Raw genomic sequence first — 11,156 nt, 5'->3', positions numbered from 1 at the left:
AGATTGGTATTTTTTTTTTCCTCTTTAAAGTTAAGCCAAAACAAAACAGAACTGCAAACTAAACATACAGCGAGAGAACGGGAAAACCAAGAGCAAAAGAAAACCGAAGGGCATAGAGAATGGGATGCGGGAGAGGAAGAGAATCCCCACCGTGGAGAGAAAGCACAAGCAACAGACTGAGTTTCCCAGAGAATACGACGGCATTTCTTCCCTCAAGGCTCCTGGGCAAGGCCAGCTCTCAAAGATCCCGGATGACTCCTTCCTAAGGCCTTTTGGTTTTCCTTCCTTTTATTATCATTGTGTTTTGTTTTTGTTTTTGTTCTTTTTTAAAAAAAGAGAAATAAGGCCCAGAGAAAAACCACTGCATGGGGCTTTGGGTCTGTCCTTGCTCCGGGGGTGGGCGGGCAGGGGTGGTGGTGAGCACTAGTGGAAAATGTGATTTGGGGTATGAGCTGAGCCCAGAAACGCTGAGTAAACAAACACTCCACGCGCACTCTGGTTTCTCTGAATCTCACTGAATTTGCTCCATTCAGCAAGGACATCCCTGCAGCATGGGCGGCCTTCCACGTGCAGGCTCCCACTTTGGTCCCGTGAGATCTGTCTGCTGCTCCTCGGAGCACGTGGGTCCCTGTGGGGGCTCGCCTGCTCCCGTGAGGGTGGGCACGCCTACGGGCCTATGCACCTATGGATCCACACGTAAGCTCAGCTGCTGACAAGGCAGCTCAGAAATGCCACGTCTCCAGATGGCACTTCTGTGCCATCTGGAGACAGAGCTGCCAAGCATTTCCTTCACGTTCCCATGAAACTTCTATGTAAGAATTCCCTCTTTGCTCAAGTCTGCATTTGCATGCAGATATTCAAAAGAGCTGGCAAATCTCTTTCCCTGGTCCATGATGGGGTTTTCAGTAATGAGCATCATCAAGGATAAGGGAAATGTGCCATCAAATATATTAAAAAAACAACAAACAATACCACACACACACAAAATTGGTTTCTTCCTTGAGAAAAGAACCAACAATTTTATTAAAAGGCTCTAGGGGGTTTTTCGCCTTAAAAATAGCCTTTTTCGATTTTTTATAGGAAAAAAATAACCTCTCACTCATCACCCCCCAGCTCTAGATTTTTTTTTTTTTAAAAACTAAGAAGTGCTGGGATCCCTGGGTGGCGCAGTGGTTTGGCGCCTGCCTTTGGCCCAGGGCACGATCCTGGAGACCCAGGATCGAATCCCACGTCGGGCTCCCGGTGCATGGAGCCTGCTTCTCCCTCTGCCTGTGTCTCTGCCTCTCTCTCTCTCTCTCTGTGTGACTATCATAAATAAATAAAACTTAAAAAAAAAATAAACTAAGAAGTGCTTCCTGAATGTGGTCTACAAATATATCCATTCCAGGGGCCCAGGGGGATGAAAAAGAACTTTTTCACCAGAGGAAAATAATCCAACCAGGACACACTTTCTCGTTCAGGGCAAAGGTAACTGCTGAGCCCTTGGTTTTGCCTGCCTGCTGGTGTTTCTGGCTCAGAGGCCACAGGTAGGGGCCTGGCTGAGAATGAGAGATTTGAAGAACATTCTGGTTTCCTGGCCAGGAGCCAGGGAGAAGAGTGGAGAGTCCTGGGTGTCCAGGTTTCCGTGAGAGATGCTCAGCCTCCCGCAGCTTTGCCCATAGGTAAGACTGAGGCAGCAGGTCCCCAGGTCCCCAGTCAGTACCCTCCAGAAGCTGATCTCTGGCTTTGGGGCAGGGGCTCAGCTGGCTCTTGCCAAGTGACAGTTTCCAGGAAACCTTTGGGGTTGCTGCACTCAGGCTGGGAGAGGGGAACTGAGTGGTGGTAGCGGGGTGGGGGTGGGGGAGCAGAGCATAGCAGGGAAGAAGCAGAGCTCAGAGGAAGCAGCTTCAAAATGCAAAAGAACGCAAAAGGCTCCTGATTGGCAAGTGGGAGGCCCACAAGGGAAACTCTAAAGGGAGCAAGGGGATGAAGGAGGGGCAGGCCACAGCAAGGGGCCCTACGCTGCCTCAGGCATGCAGGCTTGGGTCAGCAGCCCATAGACCAGCATCAGCGGCCACCCTGGAGCACTGGATATAAGAGTGGGGGACGGTGGAGTGGCCCCCACTTGTGCCTGTCAGGTTGATGGCTTTGGCTCCTGGCTGAGGTGGGACTAAATCTACTACGGGGCTTTGAGCAGGGCTGGGGGGCAGTGGTGGGTGGGGAAGAAAAAAAGAACCTAGCTGACTTCCTGGCTGTTTTTTTGCAAATTCCACTGCTCAACCCTGATGGCTTAACCCAGGCCCCCCCCCACCCCCGCCGCCCCAGGGGCTGGGCTGGAGAACCCCACCAGCTTGGTAGTCCCTGGAGAAGGACAGTGTTTCCAGGCTGCTCGAGGCTCGGGGCCTGGGGATCTGGTCCCCAGCCCAGGTGAGGCCGGAAGGGGATGGAAGAACGGGCATCGGGGAAGCTGGGGAGATGGTCCCCCGAGGCCTAGCGAGGCCGGGCTTGCCGTGTGGGCCGAGCAGGCTAACGGACGAGACCTGCCTGAGTTGCCTGCGAGAGTTGCCGCGACAGCTGCCGTTCGAAGCACTAAACCCAGTGGCCGCCGTGACTGTCGGCCTCCGACAGGCTGAACACTCGCCGGCGTCCTTTCCTGCCACTCCTGACTAGAGGGAAACACAGCGACAGGTCATAGAAAGCCTTTAACAATGGGACAGAGAAAGGTGACACGGAGAGGGGTACAGCGCAGTGACGGACGCCAAGCACGGACGAGAGCGCGAGGGAAGTGTGGCGGGGCCCCCGGCAGGTGCTTGTGACAGCTGGGGGAGGGGGAGACACGGCCCCCCCCCCCCCAAGCGGGTGAGACCCCCCACTCGGCCCCACCAGGATGAGCACTGTCACAACAGCTAGGGATCAAATTGTGTGCTCACTCGTGGGGCTCAGTCGAGGGTAAAGACAGCAAAGGTTCAGTCCTGTTGGAAAGGAAAGACTCAGGGTCGTCAGCAACACGTGGTGTCTGTCGGAGAGAAACCTCCAGGGGCAGAAGGACAGAGCTGCCGGTCAGTTCCACAGGCGAACCAGCAGTGAGGGCGAAGGCCCTGCGTCTCTGGGCCTGTCTGAGGAGGGAAGGCTGTGTGGTTGGGGGACGGGAGCCAAGCCGGCTCGTGAATCCAGCAGGTTTCTGAGCCCAACTGATGAGGCCTGTGGATACTGACGTCACCACACTGGAGCCAAGAGCGCAGCTCAGCCAGTTCTGGGAAAGGCTGGGAAAGCCCTGGACGGGCGAGGCACTCCAGGACCCCTCCCCAGCCGCGGGGCGCCTGGTCTGCTGGTCTGAACCTTTGGAAACCGAGACCGAGCCACAGCAGGGAGGCCTGAGACCAGGTGCTGAGTGGCCAGGGTGGGTTCTAATCAGCTGAAACAAAAACGTTAGGAGCATCTCCCTGGGAAGGAAGGAACCGTCATCTCTGACACAAACTCGGGATTCAAGCAAAGCTGAAAATTAATGCCATAGAACACAAGGTGAATATACCCCATGGCGCGGGGCTGGATACTTAAACAGTTGTTGAAAGACGGTACATTTTACGGTATGTGTATTTTACCATGGTTAAAAAAAAAAATTAGTGCTATGGAGAAAACTGGGGAGAAAAGAGCATGCTTTGTTCTGAGTTTGGAACTGAGTTTGGTGACATGGGGTCAGTCTCGGGCTGTCTGGCTCCCACTGCACAGGGAAGGAACCGTGCGCTGGGGTGAACGTCATGTGTTCAGACAGCCCAGGGACCAGGTGAGGATGTGGAAAGTAGGACCCCACCCCTGCCAGGCCTCGACACTGGACCTCCAGGAGCCAAATCGTTCCTTCTACCTATAAAACCTTGGGGGAAGGTCAAAGTGCTCATAATTCTACGAGCCTTAAAAACGGACGACGGAAAGAGCAGGCTGGCTGTCACGCTGACTTCATTTTTTAACAGTGTTCTTTTTTCAAAGCAGCTCACCCAGACCGTGTGTGAAACACAACAGAGCCGGTCGCAGAGCTCTAGTACCCTGAAGAGTTCTCTTATCTGAGCCCCACACAGAGTACGTGTGTGAGCGTGTGCACTGGGTGTGCATGAGTGTGTATTTGCCTGTGTGTGCGTGCACACGCGCACGTGTGTGTGACAGCTGTAACCTAAAAAGGTTTTCTAAAGTATTCCTACTGGCCCGACATTTGGTGCCAAATTGGGTCTATTTTCTCTTTCCTGCCATATGTCCTCTGCAATTTCAGCTTCTCAAAGCCATAAACTGTTTAAGGCAAAAAAAAAAAAAAAAAAAAAGAAAACCCCAAATCCTGCTAATTCCAACCCTGTGATTTTCTCAGTGGGGAGCAAGCTAAGGCCTAGCAGGGCAGCTGCAATGGACAAGTGGATGACACACCAGGTCCCAGGACGTTGCCATGGACCAGGGCACCAGCTTCCCCCAGGAAGGCTTAGGGTAGTCTCACTGTACTTTCTTTCAAGGACAAGGGGAACAGGTCAATTCGCACACCAGGTGTTAAAACTGGACAGTAATACCTTCTGCACAGCCTTAACAGGTAAATAATTATAACGATGAAAGTAAAATATCCTGGCTCTCAACTCCTTCTAGTTGGTTTCTTTGGTTATCAGGGATTTCAGCTGTGATCTTTCCTTCAGCTGTGGGTGTCTTGTGGCCCTGATCTGGAGTCTAGCGCTTGTGAAAAAGCTGCTCACAAGCATCCACACTCTGTCCCTGGCATGTGAAGGAGACTCAGAAGTAGCTGCTCACAGCATAGAGGGCAAAGCAGTGACCCCTGGGCAGGTTCCTGCCCCCTGTGGTGAGGGGTCCTCTGCCAGCACTAGGCCAGAGGCCTGGGCCCCCACAGGCACATGGGCTGTTCCTCAAAAATAAACTGCCCCTTGTGGTCTGTATGTGGAAGGGCAGGATTTATAGGTAGACCCCAGGGAGACCAGGAAAAGGAATCAACTTGTCTCCTACCAGATGCCGGGTACAGCTGGGGTGGGGGTGGGAGGGGGGCTGTGTGAGACCCAAAGGCCACCCTCCTAATTAACCCCTCTGCCTTTGGCTTCCATCTCCAGTGCTGTGGCCCCTGGGAGCCCGCCGGGCCCTCCTGCAGCTCTTCTGTGCTGCTGGAGCCCCTTGTACCTTTCCTTTGTTGCTAGCCTGTGTGTTCCACACTGTACTACCCTCTGTCTCTGGCATTGCACGTAGCAAAAACCTGTTTGGTTAGAAAAAGTTAGTACAGCAGAGATAGGGGACCCAAGGCTGGCGTAGATAAGATGCAGACAGAGGGCGGACGTGAGGGCCACCCTTGGAGAGACCCTAGTGAGATAAGGTCTGATATCCACAAAACCTGAGTCACTCAGACTCAAGGTCACAGGGCAGCTGAGAAAATCTCTATTTGTGATAAACAAGTGCTTCTTGCAAACCCAGGCAGAGAACTCGAGGTTCCCTGGGCTGGACAGACAGTGGAGGTGGAGGACAACCTCATAACAATAGAGTTTTATGTCCTCATTGGGAGCATGAACCCACTTGGGCTGGCAGAGGAGGTCGGGCCATCTGGGGTCTGTTACTGATTTGGGGGGACTCCCGGGATCCTGTCCACAGGGGCCACAGAGCCCAGTCTTGGTTGACTGGGACTGCAGTCACTAGGGTCTCTGTGAAAGGGCTGTGGCTTTTCATTGGGGATCTAGAGCAGTCATGCACACTGGAAGGAGAAATGTATGTACTTCACGGGCTGCCCCCAGTGGAGACCTGACCCTGAGGCCCAGGTCTCTGGGATGCCGCACGGAGGCACCCAGAGACAGAATTAGCAGCTGCGTGGATATTCTGCTGGCTTACATGGGAGGGTGGAACAGGGGTTGGGGAGTTGCCAAGGCTGGGGCTCAGGTGTGGGCGTCTCTGCTTCCTAGCTGCACTGTCGTGGCCAGGTTGTATGATCTTTCCAAGCTCCCGTGTCTTCCCCTGTACAGCGTGAGGTGCAGGATGTCAAGTCTCAGTGAGGGGATGTCTGTCAAGTGTTTATGAGCACAGTGCCTGGCACACGGGGGGATTAGGAGGTGCTCTGGGGCGGTACACCTCTTGGGACACTATGCAGCAGGTGCCCGTGCTCTAGCTACTGCTAGGATAGCGTAAGGCTCACCCCTGGCTTTCAGGGATATCCTTGGATAATTCTGGGTTTCAAAACCACAGAGACATAGAAAGCTGGGCCTGTCTCATCCCTTGACGGACGGCATCTCTCGTCTGCTTCCCCAACCAAACACCTGCCCATGCAAAGTGTGGCTTTGAGAGCGAAGAGGCCAAGGGAGCTAATTCTGGCTGCAAAGGGCCTGGCAGCTGCTCTCCACACTGGGAACTTCCTGGACTCAGAGGCTCTGGACGTACAGGGATAGGAATGCTTCTGATTCAGCTCTGTGTCCTCAAAAACCACTTGGAGGACAAGTGGCCCCTTGACTGGGCCGCAGCTGTTTCTGCTGTCCAGGCTGGGTGGGCTGTGTGGAGAGGCCCTGGCTTGTCCTGCTGCCCAGCTGGCCCTCCAAGGATGCCGCCTCAGGCCGACTGTGGCCAGGCCCTGCGGTTGAAAAGTCTGGTGAGGAGGCAGCACGGGGCCAGCCCGTGCCAATCAGAAGCCTAAACACTGAGCCACCACTCCGGGCCGACATCAAATCAGGAAACTGGCCGAAGAGCACTCATCCTGACAAAACCTGCCTCCCTTCCATCCTTCACTTCCTGAGCACGGCCTGGTGATGGTGGAACCATCCAGGTAGACCTGCCCTTATGAGGAACACAGAAACCTCAAGTACTGTTCTCTGGACGGACCCAGGAAGCTGGAGCCTGGCCTGGACGTTTGCCATTGAGAGACCAAGTGAATGGTGGCCCTCCCAAGACCTGCCACCCCAGCCTGTGGTCCTGGGGATGAAGCTGACTCCTGTAGCCGGGTCCCTGTGACAGGGAGGAGCGTGTGGGTTATGATGCTTTCTCTTTCTAGGGATCAAAAACTAGGTCCTCAGTTCAGAGTGAAGTACAAGCTGCCTGATAGGCTGGCCCTTCATCAGGGGGTGAGTAATTTCAGTGTCTGCAGAGATTCGGACAGACAGGCTGGGCCTCAGGCTTTTACTGTCAGGCAGCATAAAAAATGGGGACTTGCACACTTGCCTCTGCAGTCCTGCCAGGGACGCACAGAACGGGGGCAGACACCCAGGAGAGCCCGACCATCACTTATCGACTAGAACCGCCTGGCTACCTGACAGCCAGGCTGACAGCCCCTGCATTTCTGAGATGAGAAGACAGGTCGCTGGCACCATGCAGGGGGTGGGGGGGTGGGGACAGAGGGGCTGAGGGAGGCCAAGGGAAAAGAACTTTGCATCGTGGGGACCCTGAGCCTCTAGGGGAAGGTACAGAGCCAAAGCCCCAGGGGCCTTGCTCAGGAGAACACCTGCCGGTACAGACCTGATTTTGATGATTGTGGGTCTTTGTTGGCTTTAGTTTTAGGCAAAGAAGTACATGGCTCATTTGTTTGCTTAGCTGCTGTCCGTACCTTCTTAAGCATGAAAGAAATGCATACATAGCTCCACCAGGAAAAGACCTTCACCCAAAATGCAATTCAAGTACATGTGTGTTGGGGTGCACACAACACAGACACAGAAGCGTGCACACACATGCAGGCAGCACGTGGGTGCACACACAAGCACATGAACACACAGCCCTGCCCTTCAGTTCCCACAGCCAGCGTGAGATGAGGCTGCAGAGGGAGGCGGAGGGCTGTTCTCGGCTTCTGGGGAAAGCTCCATCTGAATGCCCCACTGTGGGCCTGGGAACAGTCCAGCAACACCTGCAGCCAATCTCAGCTCAGGCTCAGACAAGGCGGCCATATCCCCCCAGCTGGCGCGGGGTGGGGAGCAGGTGCCAAGTGGTAGAGGGTCTAAGTGAGGTGATGTGAGGGTGACCCTGCTGCCTGGGCCTCGGGACATCAATGTCAATGTCGATAGAGACGGATGTAATGGATGCTCTAGCGGGGGTGGGGGGCTGCAGGCAGCAGGCATGGAGACCACGTGGAGTTAACCCTTTGCTGGGGAATGAGGAAGCTGATGATCCTGGAGGGGTGCGGCCACCAAAGGAGATCTTGCGGTCCAGTGTTGAGGCATTGGGAGCCAGGGGCCTGTAGCTTCCTGGCACCACTGGGGTTCATGCCCTGGCACATGGCTTTTATCCTGACCTCCAGATCCGCCACCTAAGAGGAGTTCAGGTGCCTGTGAAATACGATAGGTGAGGGCTCTGGATGGGACCCTGAAGGAACAGCAAAGGACAGCAACAGTACCCAAATGTGGGTGCAGACCAGAATCACTGGGGGCCTCCCAAATCAGACACACCCAGGGCCCTCTGGAACCAGGGGCTGTGCTGCTGGGCCATGGAGCCTCACTCACCCTCCAGGACATCCAAGCACCCCTCCTTGGGCCCTGCTCCTCTGGCTGCACTGCGTGGCCACATGGTTCAGGAAAAAAGCCTGGTACCTCTCTGGGCTCTCACATGACACAATGAGGCACTCACGTTGGAGGGGCTCATGTGGCTGAGAACACAGGGGGCACCCGCTCAGTCCTCTCACTGTGGCCGCCTCGCTCATGGGGTCTGTCCGTGCCATGCCTGCACTTGTATGAGGTCCAGGAAGGCGAGATGGGACTCTAGCACATCCTAGCAGACTCTCAAAAGGTGTACACTTGGTCACAGACGACTGGAATGCACCGAACATTTACAGAGAAAACTGGTATGTTATGAAGGAAAGAAAAAATTAGCAGGCACACGATTCTTTTGCCAGGTTCAAACAATCCTGTCTGGGAGACCCCTCCTCGGGGAGGTGATAATGGGGCAGATTCAGGCTCGGCAGCCATCCACCCCTCCAGCTCTGCAGTCAGGGAAGGCCTTTCTCGGAGGGCCAGCCTGCAAAAGGAGTGACTCCTCCCATGCCGGGAGCTACACCAGCCAGCCTGTGTGTGACGTCACAGCAGAACGAACGCGGAACCCCAAGCGGCAGTGTCCCTAAACCCGGTGGCAAGGAGGAGCTGGGGGTCAGCAGTTTTGGCATGGAGGGATCACAGAGTTCCCCGAAGCCCGCCCCCCACACCACGTCATGTGGCCAATACCTGATGGGCTCTGGGTAGCGGAAGGGGTGGATGACGAGCTGGCGCCTCCAGAGTCACAGTGGCTGGTGCTCCCGCTGGGGCTCCCACTGGCAGATGGCGAGGACAGGGATGGTGAGCTGTGCTGGTTTATGCACTGGGCCACGGCAAAGCCTGCAAGATAGGTGGTGAGGTGACCAAGCAGGAAGACACAGCTGGCCTAGCGGGAGGGGGTGCCACACTCCCCAATTCCATGTGAGACGCCACAGGGCAAGCCAGCCACACCCTCAAAGGTGGGGCTAGAGACCTTAATGTGAAGGCTCCACTAACCAACCCAATTCAGCCCCTTGAAGAGTCCCAGCTGACCTCTCTGGACATGGGCCTGACCTGGACATACTTCAAAGCTGTTTCAAGGAAGAGGGTGCAGCCGGCCATAGAGCTGAGGGCTGGGAGCCATAAATCTGAGTCCCCGATGCTGGCTCAGCAACGGGCTGGCTGTGCCCTTGAAGGGGACATGCAGCCTTGGGGCTTTAGAGGCATCTTGGTGAAGTTCACACAGGCACTCGAGACATCCTCACAGCAAAATCTTGGGGGTCCGCTAATGCATCTGAGTTGTCAAAGGCAGGGCACTGGGCAGGAGGGGAAGAGCCCCAAAGACTTTCCCTGCCACAGAGTTTGCTCAGCTCTGGAGGCTCTGGTGAGTTGGTGTAGGAGGAACAAAAGCTCTGGTGAAAAGCTCCCAATTGCAGCGTTCCACATGGCCCTTGGAGCAACACTGGGCCTGTGGCCTTCCCGGCACCAGGGAGTGGGGGAGCACCACACTTTGGAGACGCTCAGACCTGGAAACACTGGAATACATGCCTAGCGCCACCCCTACTGTTAGCGGAGAGTGTCCTCACTAAGTTATCATCGCCGCACTATACTGGGCGGGGGGGGGGGGGGGGGACAGTGGGGCACAGGGCTTGGCACACGGCGAGAGTGGAGTATTCTTTATGACGAGCGGAGGCCCATCTGAACGAGCCCATCTGGGAGCCCCTTTTCTGCAAACCATCACTTTCTGTCCTTTCCACACTCTGCTTTTCTAAAGGGCTCTGTCTTCTGGTTTTATTCACTCAATACAGGAAAGCTCCTATATGGAGCAAACGCCTTGTTGATGACCCCAGGGGACTACATGGACCGTGGTGGCTTCTGCCTGGGTCCCTACATGCTAGGCAGGACCACAGTCAGGGTGCTCTGTGGAGCCTGATGCTTGCCCCGCAACTCAGAAGTGGCACCAAACTGGAGTGGGGGGTTGGGCTGGGGGGTGGGGGTGGGGGCATGTTCCATGTTCTCCTGGCTGAGGGTGGGGATCCCAACACTCCTGGCCAATGACGTCACACCTCTCCACTCCCTGAGCACACTCACCCCAGCCAGCCCCAAACTCCATTTGTGCCGCCTATGCTGGCTGAACTTCATGGGGATGCCCCTTCCAGAAGGTTCCCTAGGCTCTCACCTTGCTTTCCTCAGAACTCAGGAAGGCAGGGTGTGGAGCAGAGGGCAGTGGTCAGCAAACTATGGCTCACTGTTTTGTAAATGAAGTTTCACTGGAACACAGGCATGGCCCTCTGGTTGCATACACAGTCTGTGGCTGCTTTCAAGCTACACTGGCAGCACTATTTGCCGTGTGGCCCATAAAGCCTCAAAGATTTTACTCTCTGGCCGAAGTGACACACCGAGTACGTCCTAAGCCCCCTTCCCTTCACCTACCTGTGGGCAAACCTGGGCCTAGCTGGGGGGTGGGGATCTGCTGCTTCACCCCCCGCCCCCTTAGGACTAGTGGGTCCCCGTACCAGGCCACTGCGGGGTGGGGTGGGGGCTATTTTGTATTAATGTTTGTGTGAAGTTATTTTTGTCTAAGCATTAACTCTCCAAAAGCCAAGTCTCTACTGTTTTATTGTGTTGTACTTTATTTTATTATCTATTTAGTTATTTTATTTAACTTTGCTTTTTTTTTTTTGAGAACGGCTGACACACATTGTGACCTTGGTTTCAGGTGCCCAACTTAGTGACTTG

At 55.0% G+C, this 11,156-nt stretch overlaps 1 protein-coding gene across 6 annotated transcripts in view; it reads right to left on the bottom strand.

The window, feature by feature from the left end:
• The window catches only part of CLEC16A (C-type lectin domain containing 16A), a 196,458-nt gene that overhangs the window by 4,277 nt on the left and 181,025 nt on the right, over positions 1-11,156 (bottom strand). For 3 of the 6 annotated variants that reach the window (XM_072835793.1, XM_072835789.1, XM_072835790.1), the window contains one exon: positions 9,129-9,278. The exons of 1 other annotated variant lie outside the window; for it this stretch is intronic. In XM_072835793.1, coding sequence (XP_072691894.1) covers positions 9,129-9,278 — 150 coding nt within the window. Of the gene's footprint in view, positions 1-2,523; positions 2,646-9,128; positions 9,279-11,156 lie in introns of those variants that run through there. 2 more of the 6 variants (XM_072835794.1, XM_072835797.1) reach the window with 2 other exon arrangements.

This window comes from Canis lupus, chromosome 8 (genome assembly GCF_048164855.1).
Source record: "Canis lupus baileyi chromosome 8, mCanLup2.hap1, whole genome shotgun sequence".
NCBI lineage: Eukaryota > Metazoa > Chordata > Mammalia > Carnivora > Canidae > Canis > Canis lupus.
Note: the sequence above shows the minus strand (reverse complement) of the source record. Positions and strands in the feature narration are given on the sequence as shown.